Source organism: Oryctolagus cuniculus, chromosome 11 (genome assembly GCF_964237555.1).
Source record: "Oryctolagus cuniculus chromosome 11, mOryCun1.1, whole genome shotgun sequence".
Lineage (NCBI taxonomy): Eukaryota > Metazoa > Chordata > Mammalia > Lagomorpha > Leporidae > Oryctolagus > Oryctolagus cuniculus.
Window position 1 is genome coordinate 25,411,382 of NC_091442.1, and position 22,675 is coordinate 25,434,056.

The 22,675-nt window shown below is 43.9% G+C and overlaps 1 protein-coding gene across 12 annotated transcripts in view; it reads right to left on the bottom strand.

Moving 5' to 3' along the window:
• Positions 1-22,675, bottom strand: part of ASXL1 (ASXL transcriptional regulator 1) — a 68,692-nt gene that overhangs the window by 9,004 nt on the left and 37,013 nt on the right. For 7 of the 12 annotated variants that reach the window (XM_051845106.2, XM_051845104.2, XM_051845111.2 and 4 more), the window contains 6 exons: positions 3,058-3,178; positions 2,890-2,987; positions 2,271-2,364; positions 1,684-1,836; positions 361-524; positions 164-260 (listed from right to left, as the gene is read on the bottom strand). In XM_051845106.2, the coding sequence (XP_051701066.1) occupies positions 164-260; positions 361-524; positions 1,684-1,836; positions 2,271-2,364; positions 2,890-2,987; positions 3,058-3,178 (727 nt within the window). Of the gene's footprint in view, positions 1-163; positions 261-360; positions 525-1,683; positions 1,837-2,270; positions 2,365-2,889; positions 2,988-3,057; positions 3,179-5,068; positions 15,772-22,675 lie in introns of those variants that run through there. The other 5 variants (XM_051845115.2, XM_070051958.1, XM_051845105.2 and 2 more) reach the window with 4 other exon arrangements.

Sequence of the window (22,675 nt, forward strand, 5' to 3'; positions counted from 1 at the left end):
TACTTCCTCAGAACCGTGGGACACAGTAACACGCCATCTATTTATGTTGTGGGGAAAGCCTGTCTTCTGTTCAATCTCTCTTGAGAAAAAAAATGAGTGCTTGGGTTTTAAAGACCAAGAGACAAGGCAGACGCATCTCCAGCCATCAGAGACGTCTACTTACCATCAGCCAGGCGTTCCCGCCAGCTCTGAGCCGCATGGGTAAAAAACTCGTTATTTAGTGCACTGCCGCTGAGACGCAACAAGCCATCGGTCCCCACCTTGAGGGATCAAGGGAAAAAAACAGAACAATAAATACTGCAACTTAAGAGGAAAGAAGCCTGCCCAGACAGAGGCCAAGGGGAGGCTGCACATGAGCACCTGTCTGTCCACTTCCGGCAGGAGGAAGAGGAGCTGCTGCTGGAAGTGCGACGGCAGGGCGTGGAAGGTGCGCGAGTTGATCAGGGCGCGGAGGTTGGTGTTGACGAGAATGGAGCCCGGCGTCTCAAAATCTATCTCTTCCCCTCTGTTGCGCTTCATTTGACCTGTGATGTTTTAAAGCAAGATACAGATTTTCAGCTAATGAAAGCAAAAAAGCAAACACCAACTGACAGAAAAGCTGGTGGCAGCACTCATGCTACCCGGAGCTCCTGTGCACACGATCTGCTTGATCCCCAGCCCGCCCTAAGTGTGTGACCACTGCTCTTCAGGTTACTGTCATTGCCATCGCCCCAGAGGACACTGGGCTCTCAGGCCCTGGGACAGCACTCTGTACCGTGCTGCGTCACAGCCTGAAACAGACACTCTTCCCACGGAAAACCAGGCAGGGGGCAGGTTCTGAGCATCCTTCCAAAGCTGGAGAACAGGCTCAACAAAGCCCAATTGCAGAAATGACGTAAGTTGTCTAGAAGCAAACCTAGTTAGTGTACTACAGAGATCTGCAGATGCCCTCTGTGAATGGCTGGAGAGGTCTGCCGTGCGTGCAGAAACGCACTACGGTCGTTCAAAGCCAACGGAAATGTCAAAGGGCAAGTGTACTTTTATCTGAAGAAAAATCACTCAGAACAGAGACCAGACGGAGCACTGCTGATGGGCGGGAGAGCAGCAACCCGCGTTCTCACAGGCAGTGGTTTGTTCTAAGGTTCAGAAGCCAAGGCTCGTCTTCCTAATGCGTTCATGTGCCTCACTTACAGTACCCCCGCACTTGGGCGCTAAGAAATCAACCCTGCAATAGCAAAGAGCGCACTAGCATTGCGACTACCTCTTGTGGGGGTGGGAGGTGCACAATGTATAGCACTACTGAATTTGCCTGCACCTCTACCATACACTTCCACTGCACAGACTGACTCAGTTATAAGAAGGGAGTGTCTGATAGTGATCACAATGCTGACCAAGCATGGCAGGAGGCCACCAGAGAAAGAAAACAGATGTTGGGGTTCTTCATCAAGACACTCACTAGGCAGTAACAAGGCCAGGCCCTGCAGGGGTACACAAGGAGCAAGGTGGCAGCACTTCTGCCGGCCAGGAGTCCTCACAGTCTAGCTACACGTGAAATAACCAAAATGCAAAGTACACACAAAAAATGGAAGGCCAACCAAGAAGTAAAACTAAGGTGGTAAAAGAGCTGGAGCAGGAAACATCATCTTCTTACTGGGCCTGCAGGGACCCCTTGACAGGCAGAGAACTGAGTGCCAAGCCACTCACCTGTGGCCGGCTTCCGGAAGCCTCTCAGGAGCGGGGTAGGGTCCCGGGCGACCTCGGCCTGGCCACGAATAGCAGCGCTGCCCAAGGCCAGAGAGCCGCTGCTGCTGCTCGACGGGCTGCCGCTCTCGCCATCGGCGTGGCGGCCCGAGAACCCTGAAGGCACAGCATTCCACTGGTCAACAGCATCACGCGCCCACGGCTCTCGGACAAGCTTACTTCTCCCAGCTCTCCCTGAGAGGCGGCCAGCAATGCCCACACGCTTCTGTCTCCCAGCCTTGAGTGGCCGGAACTCGCCACCTCCTGGTCTGGCTTTCACAGAGCACCTTAAGAATGCCAAACCGCCACCGTATTTGCACAGCACTACACCATCCTCCGTGGATCCTCACAAGCGCCTTGGGAGGCAAAGAGGAGGGCACACAGCAGAGCCCAACACCGAACCTCCAGCAGGCCTCACCCACAGAGCGCTGCCTTCCAGAGCTGGGCCTCCTGACCACCGCACCGAACTACAGGTCAGAGACCGCTGACACAGGGAGGCCGAGTCCCCGGGACCTGAGGCGAAGGCACCACCGTCATGACGTTACACATACCTGATGCTGATTCCACGTGGGCCCCGTTTACCTTCAGAGGAGTCAGGACAACTCGAGGCAGCATCACTCCAGTCTTTTTCTTCTGTCTGTTCGCCTGCTCCCCAGAGGGAATAAGGCCCAAGTTACCTGCAGAGCCACAACAGCACACCCTCCCGGCACTAACTATGCCTCTCCTTGGAAGACAGGGTCCCGCTTAACCACCTCCGCTAGGTAACGCTGCCCACAGACTAATGTTCCTGAGCTCCGAGCCCATCATGCTGCCGGGCCTCACAGCAGGCTGGAAAGAAGGGATGGTACCTCCTCATTTCACAGATAAGGAATCTGCCCAAGGCCACACAGTTGGTCAGTGGCAGGGCCATCGAACTGCCAACTCCCAGGCTCATGTTCTCCCTAGATGTTCATGTGTTCCAGGAAATGAAGAGAATTTACTCAACCACGGGAGAAACACGAGATCACTCTGGTCTCAGAGATCCTGTTCTAATGGTTTCCCTATGGACCAGTTTTAATATAAACAGGTGGACACCAGACTTATTCCCTCCATGTTCAAATACAGCTTCAGCAGGAGGAGGAAGGCTCCTGTCTTGTGCCTACCTGTGGTCATCACCACCTCTCCTCTTACCTGTGAGGAAGCTTTGTAGCTGTCCCTAGGATTCGACACGGGCCGACTCTGAGATTCTGTAGAACAGGATGCATTTGAGGACGTTTCATCAAGAGACACTGCGAGAGGAAAATACAGATGGGTCCCGAGTGACTGCGCGGCCCCTCCCCTCGTCCTCAGGACACTCACCATCGTTCTCACCACTCACGGTGCTGGCCTCATTGGACTCGCAGCTCTCCACGTCAGCGGAGTCCTCTGGCTCCTCTCCCTCCACGGCTGCTGGGCTGCGAGACCACTGCAGGGCATCCTTCTGTGCAGCAAAGCACAATCCAGGTGAACAAAACCCTACAACCGCACCAGCCCCGCAGTCACTCCTCAGTGTGTCTGCTTCTGGAGAGGAGGAACTGAAAACACTGACGAACTCCTATCCTCTTCTAATCGATCCTTTTCTCGGTGAGTTCTTTTCACAAACATATCATTAACAAAGTTAGATACCATTTTCTTTTGATCCTCACTAAGCACTTACCGGGCACCAGTTCCTGGAAGGGCAAACCAGAAAGAGCTGGAACCAGGGCCCTACCCTCAAGGTACTCAACGAGCAGGGAGGAAAGCCCAGGGGGCTGCAGCGTGAGGCTCAGTGATGGGGTGATGCAAGGCTTGTGGCAGCCACCAGGGGCGCCTGACGTTAAGCTGGGCAAGAGGCACAGGCCTCTTGAGAGTAAGGATGGGGGAGCAGGGCTTCCAAGGGGTGTGTTGCTTTAGCCAAGCTTTCTAAGAAGATAGCTAAGAGGCCAGGGGCTGGCAGTGGGGAGACACAGGACAAGGAAACAAGAGAAAGTATTCCAGACTCAGGAAATTGTAGATTTCAATGGAGGCCTGAGGAATTGGATACATAAAAAGCCAAAGAGAGCCAAGAGGGCAGATGATAAGGTTTTGATTGTTCTGCAGTCTTTGAAGGCTGTTAGCCAGGGGAATAATCCAAGTTTTAGGAGTTTCATTCTGGCAATCTAAAGAACCCTGTGCAGAAGAATCAGATCATGAGAAAGTCCAATGGAAACACTTAAGATCTAAACCAAACTACAAGAGCAGCAATAAGACTTGAGTGAAGAGAGGAGCTCTACCCCAAATTTCACCCAACAAAAGCTTCTTCCATCTGACTTGCTGTATAGTTTCGGAATTAAAGTCCACTCATTTCCAAGGAGAACTGAGGTGCTGTCTCCCAGCAGTGCTAGGAAGGATGGAACATGAATGTATGAATACTAGGGCTGGAGAGAGAAGAGGGAAGCTGAGCAGAGGAGGGGAATGTCTTCTTTGAACAAAAGCATGTGAAGAAGAGTAAGCAAAATCATGACTCTATCTCTTTAAGTTATTGCAAACATTTAAAGGAGGAACTACATTAAGTTTTTATCAATTATTTTCATTAACTGTAACTCAAAATAATGCTGTCTTAAATTGATATTATCTCTTCCCTACTGGTCATAAACATCCCTCAGAATCAAAAGCTAAAAAAAGTTTCAGTATTAATCTTATAAGTATGCTTACTGATTGCCATGGTTCAGGAATGATGAAATTAAGTTTAACTGCTGACTCTTTGTAGGCAAACTAATTCAGTTCTGCAAAGATTGTGGGAAAATCATACATACATTACTGGTGACAGTGAAAATGGTATCGAAAGGTTCATACACTATAATGGGAGAGTACAATGTTCACAAAAATCTCAAAAAATGTATACAGGTTAAATACCCGTTATCTGAAATGCTCAAGACCAGAAGTGTTTCACATTTCAGTTTTCTGGATTTCTGGAATACCTGCATATGTATAATGAGATCTCTTGGGGTAAGGGGGTCCAAGTGTAAATATGAAATTCATTTATGTTTTATTTACAACTTATATACCTAGCCTGAAGATAATTGTATGCAACATTTTTAGTGACTAGTGTTTTTTTTAAATAATTTTTTATTTAAAAGGCAGATTGAAGGGAGAGAGGAAGAGACAGAAAGATCTTCCACTTGCTGGTTCCAAAATGGTTGCAATGGCCTGGGCTGGGCCAGGCCAAAGCCAGGAACCTGGAATTTCTTCTGAGTCACCTGCATGGGGGCTAGGGGCCGAGACTTGAGGTATCTTCTGCTGCCTTCCCAGGAGCACTAGCAGGAAGTTCGACTGGAAGTGGAGTGGCTGGGACTGGGACGCTGATGTCACAGACAGTGGCTTAACTAGCTGCACTGCGACTCACACATGAGGTGAATGAATCTTTAAAGAAATCGAGGTGTGAATTAAGCACTAAACCAAGAAAAGGTGATCAAATGGCCATTAGACACATGACAGTACTTAACCTTACTAACAGTAAGGAAAACATGAAATAATGCAAATTCGAACCATAAGGGTATACCATCAGACCCACCAAAACAGCAGACACTGAAGGTTGACAATACAAAGTGCTGATGAGGATGAGGAGGAGGTACACTGAAAACGGCCCCAATCATACTGAGAACAGAGGCTGGTTTGTAAAGATGCAGATCTCCTATGGCCCAAGCTTGGATTCCCTAGAGGAATACACTTCAGGACACACAGTAGTATGACACAGACAGTTAACAAGGCAAAATGGCCATCAACAGTAGAAACTAAGTGGCAGTTTACTCAATAAATTATATAACAATAAAAACTGAATTAATCACAGATATTCAACACAATGGATGGGTCTGAAACACAAAATACTGAATGTAAGAAGCTATACGCCAAAGAATACAGACTGTACTGAATGCATTCATAAAAAGTTTAAAAACAGCCGGCGCCGCGGCTCACTAGGCTAATCCTCCGCCTCGCGGCACCGGCACACCGGGTTCTAGTCCCGGTTGGGGCGCCGGATTCGGTTGCCCCTCTTCCAGGCCAGCTCTCTGCTGTGGCCAGGGAGTGCAGTGGAGGATGGCCCAGGTGCTTGGGCCCTGCACCCCATGGGAGACCAGGAAAAGCACCTGGCTCCTGGCTCCTGCCATCGGATCAGCGCAGTGCACCGGCCGCGGCGGCCATTGGAGGGTGAACCAACGGCAAAAGGAAGACCTTTCTCTCTGTCTCTCTCTCTCACTGTCCACTCTGCCTATCAAAAAAAAAAAAAAAAAAAAAAAAAAAAAAAAAAGTTTAAAAACTTGCAAATCTAAAGAGTTTGCTAAGAGATGCAGACATAGGCAGAAAACAGGAAAAGTACGTTTTCCCATGAATTTTTTATCTTTTTCATATTAACTTATTTATTTGAAAGGCAGAGAGAGAGAGAGAGGAGAGAGGAGAGAGGAGAGAGCAGAGAGGAGAGAGGAGAGAGGAGAGAGGAGAGAGAGAGAGAGGTCTTCCATCTGATGATTCACTCCCCAAATGGCCGCAATGTCCGGAGTTGTGATCCAAAGCCAGGAGCTTCTTCCAGGTCTCCCATGTGGGTACAGAGGCCCAAAGACTTGGGCCATCTCCCACTGCTTTCCCAGGCCATAGCAGAGAGCTGGATCACAACTGGAGCAGCTGGGACTCAAACCAGTGCCCATATAGGATACCGGCACTGCAGGCGGCAGCTTTACCTGCTATGCCACAGCGCCGGCCCCCAAAATTATTTTCTGAAGTCAGGATAGCACTTAGTAGTTCCTTCAGGAAGAAAAAAGGGTTGTCATTTAAAAATGGAATGGAGGGGTTGAAGACTGTGGCCCAGGCACCATATTTTTATTTGAGTGGCAGCTACAAGGTTATTTCACTTGATAATAATTCAGTAAAGGGCTGGTGTTGTGTCACAGTGAGTTAAGCTGCTTCCTGTAGCACCAGCATCCCAAATGAACACTGGTTTGAGTCCCAGCTGCTCCACTTCTGATCCAGCTCTCTGCTAATGTGTCTAGGAAAGCAGCAGAAGATGACCCAAAGTCATTGGGCCTCTGCATCCACGGGGGAGATCCAGATGAACCTCCAGGCTCCTGGCTTCAGATCGGCGCAGCTCCAGCCATTGCAGCCATTTGAGGAGTGAACCAGCAGATGGACAATCTCAGAGTTAAAAGAACTCTGCCTTGCAAATAAATAAATCTTTAAAAACAAAAGACAAAAGTATCGTTATTTCCAAATTATATAATCATCTACACTGAATCCAAGAGACTCATACCTAGTAAGAGAATTCATCAAGGTTTTGAGATTCAAGATCACATAAACAAGAAATCAAGTGATCAGGACATCAGCAACAACATATCAACATTACTCCTTAGAAAACAGAACAAAGAACCTAAGCTGCTCAGAGAAAAACTCCATAAAAGAAACATAATCATTTTCTAAAGAAAACATTTTATTGAGAAAGGTTTAAAAACCTAAATAAAGAACTTTACCATATTCTTAAGATTCAATATTGTAAAAACATCAATTCTCCCCAAATTGATTTGTAGATTCAAGGAAATTCCAGCTAAGACTCAACAAGATTTTTTTGTAGTTTGATTCCATATGGGAAAGCAAAATGGTCACCATCACTAAAACACTTTTTTCTTTAAAAGACTGATTTATTTGAGAGCCAGAGTCACAGAAAGAAGAGGGAGAGACAGAAAGAGAGGTCTTCCATCCACTGGTTCACTCCCCAAACGGCTGCAATGGCCAGAGCTGAGCTGATCCAAAGTCAGGAGCTTCTTCCAGGTCTCCCATGTGGGTGCAGGGGCTCAAGTACTTGGGCTATCTCCCACTGTTTTCCCAGGTGCATTAGCAGGGAGCTGAATCAGAAGTGGAACAGCTGGGACTCGAACCAGTGCCCATATTGGACGATGCTGGCCATTGCAGGCAGTGGCTTAACCCACTATGTCATAACGCTGGCCCCTTAACTGAGTTTTTAAAACACGGATGAATTTCGACAAAACTTGTAAAAACAGGGGATGGTACTGTGGCAAAGTAGGCCACCACCATCAGTGCCAGCATCCCATATAGCATCCCAGCCAGTTCGAGTCCCAGCTGTTCCACTTCTGATCCAGCTCTCTGCTATGGCCCAAGTATGGGACCCTGTACCCACATGGGACACCGGGAAGAAGCTCCTGGCCCCTAGCTTCGAATCAGCTCAGTTTCAGCTGTTGTGGCCATTTGTGAGTCAATCAGAGGATTGAAGACCTCTCTCTCTCTAACTCTGTCTTTCAAATAAGTACCTTAAAAAAAAAAAAAAAAAAAAAAAAACAAAAAAACACACTAACAGCCGGTGCCGCGGCTCACTAGGCTAATCCTCTGCCTTGCGGTGCTGGCACACCGGGTTCTAGTCCTGGTCAGGGCGCCGGATTCGGTTGCCCCTCTTCCAGGCCAGCTCTCTGCTGTGGCTAGGGAAGTGCAGTGGAGGATGGCCCAAGTCCTTAGGCCCTGCACCCCATGGGAGACCAGGAGAAGCACCTGGCTCCTGCCTTCGGACCAGTGTGGTGCACCGGCCGCAGTGCGCTGGCTGCGGCGGCCACTGGAGGGTGAACCAATGGCAAAGGAAGACCTTTCTCTCTGTCTCTCTCTCTCACTATCCACTCTGCCTGTCAAAATAAAAAAAAAATTAAAAATAAAATAAAAAAAAAACACTAAAAAATTTGCAAAAACAAAACAAATCTCATAAAACATTAAACATAAAGAAAGTCTATCCAAAGTCAAAATTCAACTCTGGAAAACTAAGGCTAAAATGGTCCATTAGTAATATTTTATTTTTCTTATGTGATTCTAAAAGAATAATTAAAACTAGCAAAGCAACCTCCATGTCTGCTTGAGAAAAGGCTTCACTATTTTTTAAGCATTTCACACTAAAAAGTTCTAATGATGTTGAAATCCATTTTCATTATTAAGCATTTTCAATATTATAGCTGTCAAAGGAGAAAAGGAAAAAATCTTATTTAAAAACTGAACACTCTGTTGAATTACAGTTTAAAGAAAATGAAATTGTCAAAGTTCTCACTAGAATTTTCAAAAAAAAGTTTTCACCAACCAGACACAAAGTCCTGTCTGTGATTTGCCACCCACATCTGCCAGCAGAGATGCCACATAACGCTGGCCCCAGGCCCACCGTCCCGCTTCTGAGCCCTCTGTGGCTAGGTGTGCTTTAAAATTCAGAACTTTTTGAATTTTATAATGGTAAGTGATTATATGTATATCACTTCCAGAATCCATAATCAAATACATTAATATTTTTAAATAAACCATATACATATACCAAGTGAAATAAATGGAACAAAAATAACCTTGTCAGTCTAGATCAGTCTGCCATCATTTGAATTTGCAGGTTAGCTTTTACTGTCAAGCAATTTATTAAAAAACGCTCAGTTCTCCAAATATTTTGAATTTCAGAATTGTCAATAAGGGATTATGCATCTGTATCAGGAAGTTAAAAAGCTCTTCGTTTTAAAGAACATAAGGGGGTGGGCAGTGTTGTGGCACAGCGGGTAAAGCCACTGCCTGTGATGCCAGCATCCCACATGGACACTGTTTCAAGTCCTGGCTGCTTCACTTCTGATCCAGCTCCCTGCCAATGCATCTGGGAAAGCAGCAGGTGGCCCAAATGCTTGGGCCCCTGCATCCTCATGGGAGACCCAGAAGAAATTCCTGATTCCTGACTTCATCCAACCCAGCCCTGGTTGTTGCGGCCATTTGGGGAGTGAACTAATGGATAGAAGAACTCTCTTTCCTCCTTGCTTTCTCTGTAACTGTGCCTTTCAAATAAATCACATTAAATTTAAAAAAAAAAAGGGGGGGGGAGTTAAACATTTTGGTATAAATTCTGATATTAGGATCACAAGAAAGTACTTGTGTCTCAAAAATGATTTTTAAAAAGATCTGAAAGTTTTAAATTCTTTTTTCATGATATTCATAAAAAATCAGTTATAAAATATCCCAGGGGCCAGTGCAGTGATGTAGCAGGTAAGGCAGCTGCTGCCTGCGGTGCCAGCATCCCATATGGGCGCCAGTTCGAGTTCTGGCTGCTCCATTTCCTATCCAGCTCTCTGCTATGGCCTGGGAAAGCAGTGGAAGATGGCCCAAGTCCTTGGGCCCCTGCACCCGCGTAGGAGACCTGGAAGAAGCTCCTGGCTTCAGATTGGCACAGCTCTGGCTGCATCTTCTGGGAAGGAAGACATCTCTCTCTCTCTCTAACTCTAACTCTAACTCTAACTCTAACTCTGACTTTCAAATAAATAACTCTTAAAAAAAAGGGGGGGGGGCAACAAACATGACGGGACTTTATAAAAAAAAAAAGAAAGAAAGAAAACATGAGGCTGTAGTCCCCTGGAGAAATTATCACACATTTGCATGTAAACAAACTAATGATGTTGTAGCAGTGTTTATAGTGCTTTAAAACAAAAACTGGAAAACAAAAAATCTAAATATTCATAAAAAGGACTAGCTAAATAAAACGAAGTACAATGACATGACACAATATAAGTAACTGGTTTTTTTTTTTTTTTTTTTTTTTTTGACAGGCAGAGTGGACAGTGAGAGAGAGAGACAGAGAGAAAGGTCTTCCTTTGCCGTTGGTTCACCCTCCAATGGCCGCCGCGGCCAGCATGCTGCGGCCGGCGCACCGCGCTGATCCGATGGCAGGAGCCAGGAACCAGGTGCTTTTCCTGGTCTCCCATGGGGTGCAGGGCCCAAGCACCTGGGCCATCCTCCACTGCACTCCCTGGCCACAGCAGAGAGCTGGCCTGGAAGAGGGGCAACCGGGACAGAATCCGGCGCCCCAACCGGGACTAGAACCCGGTGTGCCGGCGCCGCTAGGCGGAGGATTAGCCTAGTGAGCCGCGGCGCCGGCCACAATATAAGTAACTGTTAAAGGGAATAAAAATACATCCATGTGAACAGACCATGGACATGTATGTGCAGCAAGGCTGCACACTGAATTAATGTCAGTGGTTGCTATTGAGAAGGAACAGGGGCCACTGGCCTGAGGGGCAGCTGGGGGGATTTGGAATGGGTGTCAAGGGCATCTCCCACTTTCCCTGCACAAAGCCTCATGCCTCAATACAAACAGAGCAAAATGAACACATTCTTCCTTGTATCCTCCCGAAGTTCCTTTAGAATGGCTACAAGAATGATAAAGGTACAAAAGGCACAAAGACAATCAGAAGGGGGAGGCAAAAAGCAGCATATGAGGGATGTCAACAGCGATCTGGAAGACGCACAGCAGGAAGATAACTGACTCAGCAAGGGAAAGAAAGCCAAGGCTGCAGGCTGCAGAGAGGAGAGTCACAAAAAGGAAGCTGTTAGCAATGCAAAACTCCACAGGGTCAGGGAATGGGCAGTACCAGGACACTGAACAGGTGAGGCATGGGCCTGAGAACAGGGGAAAGGGTTCAAAGTTTCAGTTATAAGAATTAAGACAGAGCCATCAGGTGTGCTCCCTGAGGAGCAGTTACACGGCTTCAGAACAGGAGATCTTTATTCTGGTTAGACTGAACCACTCGCAAGGTGAAGGAAAGAATGAGGTGCCACACCACACAGGAGCAGCAGTTGAAGATCACATATAAAATGGCGATGTCACCAGCTTGCTTCCCCAGTATGGCTCCCAAAGTGGCACAAAATGCTACCTTACTCTCAACTACTGGCAAAAACAGAGAATTTCTCATAATGGGAAAAATGACTAGCCAAGAAAAACACCTTCAGACACAGATAACTAAGTATCTCCAAGAAGCATCTGGGTCCTCACTCTGTCATGGCCAACAAAGAGTGCACTCAAGCACAGAATCCAGCAGGATTTTTGTTTTTAAAGGCAGAGTGAAGAGAGAGAAAGTTCCACCTGCTGGTTTAATTCACCAGATGGCCGCAACGGTCAGGGTTGGGCCAGGAAGAGGCCAGGAGCCTGGAACTCCACCTAGATCTCCCACTTGGATTATCTTCTGCTGCTTTCCCAAGCACATTAGCCAGGAACTGGATTGGAAGAGAAGCAGCCGGCCAGTACTCAAACCAGCACTCCAATATGGGATGCTGGCATCTCAGGCAGTGGCTTAACCAACTGCACCATAACCTGGCTCCTCCGTCAGTTTTTATACCATGAAATAATCTATCAAGGACCAGCAGATATTTGAGCGCAAATTACTTGGAAGACAGCAACCAAATTAACAAAGTATTAACTGAAAGTAGAGATAAATAAAATGTAACAGTAAAAGTTCTTGGGACAGTGCTGTGGCATAGCAGGTTAAGCCTCTGCCTGTGGCGCTGGCATCCCATATGGGTGCTGGTTCGAGTCCCAGCTGCTGCACCTCTGATCCAGCTCCCTGCTAATGGCCTGGGAAAGCATTGGAGGATAGCCCAAGTGCTTGGTCCCCAACGTGGGAGATTCAAAGAAGCTCCTGGCTCTGGCCTGGCCCAGCCCAGGTTGCTGCAGCTATTTGGGGAATGAACCAGCAGATGGAAGATCTTTCAGTTTCTGTCTTTTCTTCTAACACTGTCTTTCGAATAAAATAACTAAATCTTACGTGAAAAGATCTGAGTTTCCAGGTTTAATTAGGCAAAATGCCAAGCATAAGCAATGCAATTTGACCCACATTACAGCAACATACTGTGAACTTTGAAAGTACAGGAGAAAAAGAGGCTAAAATCTCCTAGTCAGAAAGGACTCAGAAGACATCCACTTTTTAAAAAGCTGTTTTGGAGAATGTGACCAGGGTAGCGGTTTCTGGAATTCTGAGTTAAGCTAGTAACTCAGTGTAAAACAGAGAATAAAAACATGTAAAGTCTCAATTAATTAACCTCCTACCCACCTGTTCTCAAAAAAAAAAAAAAAAAAACTTCATATAAATGTGTTGAACACAAATGTATTATGTACAGAATGTATATGTAAATAAAGAGATAACAAAAATATGAGATCTAGGAAAGCCAGGATACCCGTACAACACAGAACAAAGGAGAGAATTCCCAAGATAAGGGGACAAACCAGGAAAACAGTCTCAGGCATAGCAACAGGGTAACCAAGCGGCCCTAGTTTGCCTGGGACTTCCCGTTTTGGCACTAAACATCCTGTGCCGCAGGGAAACTCCTTAGTCCCGGTCAAACCAGAATGCCTGGGCGCCCTATACACAGTCCATACTGGAACCAGAAAGGATGGTTCCATGACCACATCTTCAGAAAAAAAGAGTAAAATTGATGTACTAAATATAATAGAATAGGCTTAAGCTCTTCTGTTTTGTGTTTTATTCCCCATCCGTATTATTTATTTTGAAGTACGTGAAATGTAACATGGTTATAAAAGTGAAAACTGTTAGAAGCTGTGCTCACGGGAGTGGCACTATCCTCCACCCCTTCCATTACCATCTCCTTTCCCAAACTCTCTATTCCCACTGTCTCCAGTTAGGGATACAACCTCACTATAGATAAGTTTTTTACACTTTGCTTTTTTCACTTAATTTGGAAAATCACTATCATTTCATAAATATCTTTCTCATTATCTTCTCAGCTATATAAAAATCCACAACATGGGGGCCAGCGCTGTGGTGTAGTGGGTAAAGCTGCCACCTGCAGTGTTGGCATCCCCTATGGGTGCTAGTTCGAGTCCCAGATGCTTCACTTCCAATCCAGCTCTCTGTTGTGGTCTTGGGATAGCAGTAGAAGATGGCCCAAGTCCTTGGGCCCCTGTACCTGCGTGGGAGACCAGAAGAAGCTCCTGGCTCCTGGCTTTGGATTGGCGCAGCTTCGGCTGTTGCAGCCAACTGGGGAGTGAATCGGCGGATTGAAGACCCCCACCCCCACCCCGCACCTCTCCTCTGTGTAACTCTGACTTTCGAATAAATAAAATCTTTAAATAAAAATCTTTAAGAAACAATAATAATAAAGATTGGTGAAGTGGCAGCTGTTGTGGTACAGCAGGTTAAGTCAGGGCTTGAGATATTTACATCCTACATAGAGTGCTGATTTCAGTCCCTGCTACTGATCCAACTCCTGATAACGAGCCTGGAGAAGGCAGCGGATGGCAGCCTAAGTGCTTGGATCTTTCTCAACAACATGGGAAACTGGAAGGAGTTCTAGACTCCTGGCTTCAGCCTGGCCAAGTCCTGGTTGTTGCCAGCACTTGGAGAACAAACAAGTGAAAGTAAAATTTCTCTGTGTCTCTGTCACTCTGCCTTTCAAATAAATAAAGCTTAAACACATACACACAGATTGATGCAAAAATAATTTTTTTAAATATTTATTTTATTTGTAAGGCAGAGTTACAGAAAGGCAGAGGTTGAGAGAGAGGTCTTCCATCCGCTGGTTCACTCCCCAAATAGCCACAATGGCTGGAGCTGGGATGATCTGAAGCCAGGAGTCAGGAGCTTCTTCTGGGTCTCCCATGTGGGTGCAGGAGTCTAAGGACTTGGGCCATCTTCTACTACATTCCCAGGCCATAGCACAGAGCTGGATCAGAAGTAGAGCAGCTGGGTCTTGAGCCAGTGTCCATACGGGGTGCTGGTATTACAGGCAGCGGCTTTACCTGCTACACCACAGCACTGGCCCCCATCTTAACGTTTTTTAAAATTTACTTATTTGAAAGATTGAGTTAGAGAAATCTTCTATCCAGTAGTTCGTTCCCCAAATGATAATTTTCTCAACAGTGCTGATTCACCCTCCAAAACTTCTATCAATTTGCGGGTTTTTTTTTTTTTTTCAAGATTTATTTGTTTGAAAGGCAGAGTTACAACAGAGGAAGAAAGGGATCTTATATCTGCTTGTTCACTCCTCAAATGGCCATGAAATCCTGGGCTGGGCCAGACTGACGCCAAAACCAGGATCTTTAGCTGGGTTTCCTGCATGCTGCTTTCCCAGGCACATTAGCAAGGAGTTGGGCTGGAAGTGGAGCAGTCAGGACACGAGCCAGTGACCATTTAGGATGTAGGCATCATATGCAGCGGCTGTAACCACAACACCGAAACACCAGCTCCACATAGTGTTTTCAAGGGCAGTATGAATTCCTGTTTTCCTGCAACCTTGAAAAGACAAAGTGTTGATACTTCAACTTTTTTTTTTTTTTGCTAATATTTATTTCAAATTACAATCTAACCACACTAATGGGGCACAGAGGTGGGTCCCACTCAAGTTAACTCGTAAAAAGAAAAAAAGACTTATTATTTGAAAGGCAGAGGCAGAGGCAGAGGGGATTTTCATCAGCTGGTTCACTCCCCAATGGTTGCCAACAGCTGGGGCTGGGCCAGGCTTCCAAGTGGGTGCAGGGGCCCCAGCACTTGGACCATCTTCCGGGAGGGAGACTGATCAAAAGAGCAGCCAGGACTCGAACCAGGGCTCGCTCACATGGCATGCTGGCACTGCAAGTGGCAGCTTTACCCACTGCGCCATAATGCCAACCCCAAATAACTCCTGAAAACATTATTTGACTATGTTCCGTTAAGGCTACAATTCTAAATGAACTATAAGCAAATACTAGTTAGATGATGTACTTTTTACAGAATAGGCTGGCAACTTTGTGCAAAGCCAAAATGAACTCTGCATCCTGGTACTGAAGGTCTCAGTACGAGCACCGTATGAAGACAGGCAGACACGAAGCACACAGATGTGAACATGCAAACTCTTTTAAGCTAAAAGAAACCAAAGGGGTTTTTTCTTTTCTTTTAAAGATTTATTTATTTATTTTGAAAGACAGAGGTGGACAGAGAGAGAGAGGTCTTCTAACTGCTGGTTCACTCTCCAGATGGCCGCAATGGCCAGAGCTGTGCCGATCCGAAGCCAGGAGCCAGGAGCTTCCTCTGGGTTTCCCACGTGGGTGCAGGAGCCCAAGCACTTGGGCCATCCTCTACTGCTTTCCCAGGCCATAGCAGAGAGCTGGATTGGAACTGGAGCAGGTGGCTCTGGAACCAACAACCATAGAGGATACAGGCAGTGGCTTTATCCACCATCCACCATGCCACAGCCCCAGCCCCAACGTTTTTTTCAAGATGGTAGAATAGGGAGGGAGCTTACTGCTGCAGTCTAGGGGAGGATAGTTTAAAAAAAAAAAAAAAAAAAAAGTTGAGAGTGCAATCTCAAAGAAAGGTTAGGGATAAAACGCAGAAGAAATTCCATGCAAATCAGGGGGAAACTGTGAACCTAACATGGGGTGTGGAGGGAGGTGTGTGTGGACGCACACAGCTCAGGACCCCAGCAGCCAAAAGCCTCAGCACCAGCTTTGGAGTAAGGTGAGACCACACTGCAGCAGCCCAAGCCATTGACAATAAAGCTGCAGGAAGAGCCTGGCATGGGATGGGCTTGGAGCCCTGTGGGGGACAGTATACCTGCCAACCCAGAGGAAAAAAAGGGGGGTGGCACATTCTCTCTCCCCTACCACCTGGCACCAGTGTCCAGTAACTAGCCAACAGGGGTTGGGCACCATTTTGGACACACCTAACAGCTGCACCAGCTTGTGTCTGCACCCCCAGCAACCAGCCAGGAGGAGATGCCTGAGTCTGGCTGGGAGAACTGACAGGGAGCTGGGTGGTCGTAACCATGGGAGCCTTTCACAGCTAGGACTGTGAAAACACTGTGGCTACGTGGGAGGGCACAGGGTATGGCTGGGACTTTGGGCAGTCATTGTGGGTGGCTCCACATGCTCGGGGCTCCCTGATTCCCTGGTGAGGGTCACTGCTGCAGGATCCATGTTCACACTGAGGACTGCACAGATCCTTTGTGTGGTTCTTGTGGCAGTGAGGATAAAAATTGTACTCAACAGGGTTAGCACCCAGGCATTGGCATCCTTTGAGGAAAGGAGGTGAGCGTGAGAATATGTCAATAAGGCAGAACAAACCTCCCCTCTAATTAAAAATAAATAAATAAAAATTTTACCAAGCCCAACTTGAATGTCATCTTGGACACTCCCCCATCCTAGAACACTGAACAGAGCCCCATGACCATACCCAGCACACACCTCTGGGTATTCACTGACAGAGCAGACACTCCACTAAGCCACAGAGGCATAGTCCATAGATAAAAGCCATCACAGGGTGAAAGAGAAAAAAAACAAAAACAAAAACCATCAAGTATCTCTACAAATGTCCAATAATAAACACAGCAATTCAAGAAATAAGAATAAGGAAGACAACATGATGATCCCAAAAGAACACACAACACTTCAATACTAGAATATGAAGAGGAAAAGATTGACAAAATGCCAAAAACAGAATTTAAAAAACTGATCATGGGATTACTTAGAAGTAACCAGAAGCAAATTCATGTACTAAAGAAATCTGTATATGAATGAAATTTTTCCACGAAATTGAGATTCTTTAAAGATTTTTATTTATCTGAAAGACAGAGTTACAGAGAGAAGTAGAGACACACAAAGAGAGAGAGAGAGGTCCTCCATCCACTGGTTTACTCCCCAAACTTCAGGTCAGGGCTTTAACCTACTGTACCACAGCACCAGCGCCCAAAATTGAGATTTTAAAGAGAAATCACAATGGAATATTGGAAATGAAGAATTCAATAGAAAAAAAATATTATTGAAAGCCTTAAGAACAGAATCAGTAAAGCAGAAGAAAGAATATCCAACTTAGAAGACAAAGCACAACAAACTGTTGAAATCTTTACTCAGTAGAGTTGATCTTCTGTATATAAAGATAATAAAATGAATCTTAATGAAAAAAATTAAAAATTTAAAAATGGCTTTGCAAAACTAAAAACATCCACAAATGAGAAACTCTGAAAAAGCATAAGACATCTCAAAAAGAAATAAAAAAACTTTTATATATATATATATATACACACACACACACACGAACATACACACACACACAAAAAGAAGAAGACAAAGCACAGGAAATTATACAGTCAGACCAAACACAAGAAGAAATTAGAAAACTAAAGAACACTGTCGGGAATCTACAGGATACTATTGATGAACCAACATATGGGTTCTAGGAGTTCCTGAAGACGTGAAAATAAAGGATTAGAAGGCCTTTTTAGTGAAACAGCAGAACACTTGCCTAATTTGGAGAAAGAAAGGGATACCCAAGTGGATGCACACAGAACTCCGAATAGACATGAACAGAAAAGATGTTCACCATGACACACTGTAGTCACCCTCCACAGCAAAACATAATGAAAAGATTCTAAAAAGTGCAGGAGAGAAACCCCAAATTACTTTCAGAGAATCTCCAATTAGACTCACAGCTGACTTCTCACCAGAAACCCTACAGGCTAGGACAGAATGGCAAAATATATCCAAGTCTTAAGAGAAAAAAAACTGTCAACCCAGAATACTGTACCTTGCAAAGTTCTCATTTATGAATGAAGGTGTAATAAAGACCTTCTATAACAAACAGAAATTGAAAGGATTTGTCACCATTCGTCCAGCTTTACAAAAGATGCTTAAGGATGTGCTACACACAGAAACACAGAAACATGGTCATCACTATGAAAGAAGGTGAAGGCAGAAAATCTTCCAAAGTACAAAGGAAATCAAAAAAAAAAAAAAAAAAAACCAATATTTATGGGAATATTTATGGGAAAATGGCAGGGCCAAGTCATTATTTATCAACAGTCACCTTGAATGTAAATGGCCTCAACTCTCCAGTTAAAAGATACAGACTGGCTGAATGGATTAAAAAAACAAAACCCATCTATCTGCTCACCAACAAAGATACATGCAAAGTCAAAGTGAAAGGATGGAAAAAGATATTCCATGCTAAGAGAAACCAAAAAAGAGGGTGTGGCTATCCTAATATCAGATAAAATAGACTTTAACACAAAAACTGTTAAAAGAGAAGGGCACTATGTACACTATGTAATGATTAAAGGATCAATTCAATAGGAAGATGTGACTATTGTAAATGTATATGCACCTAATTACAGGGCACCTGGCTATTTAAAAGGAATGTTAATGGATCTAAAGGGAGACTCAAATACAACAGTAATGGGGGACTTCAATACACCACTTTCAGCAATGGACAGATCAACCAGACAGAAAATCAGCAAAGAAACAACAGAGTTAATTGACACTATAGACCAAATGGACCTAACAGAAATCTACAGAACTTTTTGTCCTAAAAATGCAGAATACACATTCTTCTCACCAGTGCATGGAACTTTCTCTAGGATAGACCACATGCTAGGCCATAAAGCAAACCTCAGAAAATTAAAAAACAAAAAATCAAAATTATACATCTTCTCTGACCGCAATGGAATGAAGCTAGTAATCAACAACTCAAGAATCTCTAGAACATAAGTAAACACACAGACACTGTATAACATGCTTCTGAATGAACAGTGGGGTCATTGAAGATATCAAAAAATTTCTGGGAACGAATGAAGACAATACAACATATAAAACTTAGGGGAAACAAAAGCAATGTTAAGAGGCAAGTTTACAGCAATTGGTGCCTACATCAAGAAATTGGAAAGGCAGTAAATAAATGAGCTATCAATGTATCTCAATGACCTAGAAAAACAACAACAAACCAAACCCAAAACTAGTAGGAGAAAATAAACAAAATTGAAACAAACAAAAGATTAGTGAAATGAAAAGCTGGTTTTTGAAAAAATTGACACACGACATGCCATTGGCCCAACTAACCAAAAAGAGAGAGAAGACACAAAAATCGATAAAAGTATAGATGAAAAAAGAAATGTAACAACATATACCACAGAAATAAAAAGAATCATCAGAAATTATCACAAACAGCTGTATGCTAACAAATCAGGAAACCCAGAAGAAATGGATGGATTCTTGGACACATACAACCTACCTAAATTGAGCCATGAAAACACAGAAAACCTAAACAGATCAATAACCAAGACAGAAACTGAATTAGTAATAAAGACCCTCTCAACAAAGAAAAGTCCAGGACCAGATGATGTCACCGCTGAATTCTTCCAGACATTTAAATAAGAATGAACTTCAATTCTTCTCAAGCTATTCAAAACAACTGAAAGGGAGGGAATCCTCCCAAACTCCTTCTATGAAGCCAGCATCACCTTAATTCCTAAACCTGAGAAAGGTAACAGAGAAAGAGAACTACAGACCAATTTTCCTGATCAATACAGATGTGAAAATCCTCAACAAAATACTGGCCAACTGAATCCAACAACAAAACAGAAAGATCATTCACCCAAACTAAGTAGAATCTATTCCAGGTATCAGGGATATTTCAACATTCACAAATCAACCAATATGATACATCACATTAATAAATTCAAGAATAAAAACCATATGATCATCTCAACAAATGCAGAGAAAGCATTTGATAAAATTCAACACCCTTTCAAGATGACAACTTTAAGCAAACTGGGTACAGAAGGAACATTCCTCAACACAATCAAGACAATTTATGACAAATCCATGGCCAGCATCCTATTGAATGGGGAATTCTCACTCTCACCATTGCTATACTTGGAAGCATTCCCACTGAGATCTGAAACCAGACAAGGATTTCCACTCTCACCATTGCTATTCAATATAGTCCTGAAAGATTTAGCCAAAGCCATTAGGCAGCAAAAAAAATCAAAGGGATACAAATTGGGAAGGGGGAAGTCAAACTATCCCTATTTGCAGATGACATTACTCTATGGCATAGAGGGTAAAAAGCTGCTGCCTGCAATACCAGCATCCCAAGTGGGCACCAGTTTGAGACCCGGCTGCTCCAACTTCCAACACAGCTCTCTGCTGTGGCCTGGGAAGACAGTGTAAGACGGCTCTAGTCCTTGGGCCCCTGCACCTGCATGGGAGACCTAGAAGAAGCTCCTAGGCTCTACATCAGCTCAGCTCTGGCCATTGCAGCCATTTGGGGAGTGAACCAGTGGATGGAAGACCTCTCTCTCTCTCTCTCTCTCTCTCTGCCTCTGCCTCTGCCTCTCTGTAGCTCTTTCAAATAAATAAGTAAATCTTTGTTTACAAAAAAAAAAAAAAAGAACTATTGGAACATATAAGAGTTTGGTAAAGTGGCAAGATATAAAACCAACACACAAAAATCAATAGCCTTTGTATACACAAACAATACTACAGCTGAGAAAAAACTTCTAAGATCAATCCCATTCACAATAGCTACAAAAAAAATCAAATACCTTGGAATAAATTTAACCAAGGATGTCAAAGATCTCTACTATGAGAAATACAAAACATTAAAGAAAGAAATAGAAGACAACAAAAAAAGAAAAAATCTTCAATGTTCATGGATTGGAACAATCAATATCATCAAAATGTCCATATTATTGAAAGCAATTTACAGATTCAGTGGAATACCAATCAAAATACCAAAGACATTCTTCTCAGATACAGAAAAAATGCTGAAATTCATATGGAAACACATGAGACCCTGAATAGCTAAAGCAATCTTATACAACAAAAACAAAGCTGGAGGCATCACAATACCAGACTTCAAGACATACTACAGGGCAGTTATAATCAAAACAGCCTGGTATTGGTACAAAAACAGATGGATAGACCAAAGGAACAAAACAGAAACACTAGAAACAATCCACGCATATCCTTTGACAAAGGAGCTAAAACCAATCCCTGGAGCGAGGATAGTCTCTTCAACAAATGGTGCTGGGAAAATTAGATCTCCACATGCAGAAGTTTGAAGCAAGACCCCTACCTTATATCTTTTATAAAATCCATTCCAAATGGATTAAAGACCTAAATCTATTACCTGATGTCATCAAATTATTAGAGAACATTGGAGAAACTCTGCAAGACATTGGTATAGGCAAAGACTTCTTGGAAAAGATCCCAGAGGCACAGGCAATCAAAGCCAAAATTAACAAATGGGATTACATCAATTTGATAAGCTTCTGCACTGCAAAAGAAACACTCAGCAGTGAAGAGGCAACCGACAGAATGGGAGAAATTATTTGCAAACTATGCAACTGATAAAGGAATATATAAAGAGAACAAGAAACTCAACAACAAAACAAAACAACCCAGTTAAAATGCTTGGGATCACCAGCCATCAGGGAAATGCAAACCAAAACCACAATGAAGTTTCACCTCTCCCCAGTTAGAATGGCTTTCATACAGAAATCAATGAACCAACAAATGCTAGTGAGGATGTGGGAGAAAGTACTCGAATCCACTGTCAGTGGGAATGTAAGCTGGTAAAGCCACTATGGAAGACAGTATGGAGATACCTCAGAAATTTGAATACAGACCTACCATGTATTCAGCCATCCTACTCCTGGGAATAGATGGTATGGAGATATCTCGGGAATCTGACTTCTGGGAATTTACCCAAGGGAAATGAAATCAGCATATGAAAGAGTTATCTGTACCCTCATGTTATTGCAACCCAACTCACATAGCTAAGATATGGAATCAACCCAAATGCCATTAACTGAGGACTGGAGAAAGAAACTATGGGATATGTACATTATAGAATATTACACAGCAGTAAAAAAAAAAAAAAAAAAAAAAGAAAGAAAAGAAAAAGAAATCCTGTCATTTACAACAAAATGGATAAAACTGGAAAACATCATTCTTCATGAAATAAACCAGTCCAAAAAGGACAAATATCATATGTTCTCCCTCATCTATGATAACTAAGAGCACCTAAAAGGTAATCTATAGAAGTGAAATTAACACTTTGAGATGTAATGCCTTTGAACAGCCCTTGTCAACTGTTGAAGTTTTTTTTTCATACAGTTTGTTGAACTCTTTACGTAGTATATCAAGTTATTCGTATTCGTATGTGTATAAAGTTAACTGAAAATAGATCTTAGTTAAAAAATAAGAATGGGAATAGGAGAGGGAGGAGGAAGAGGGGTGGGAGTGTGGGTACGGTGGGAAGAATCACCATGTTCCAAAAGTTATAATTATGAAATGTATGAAGTCTGTTTTCCTCAAATAAAAGGTTTCTGGGGAAAAAAATGAAAGAATAAATGAAACGAAGCTCTCTGGGAAAATGGT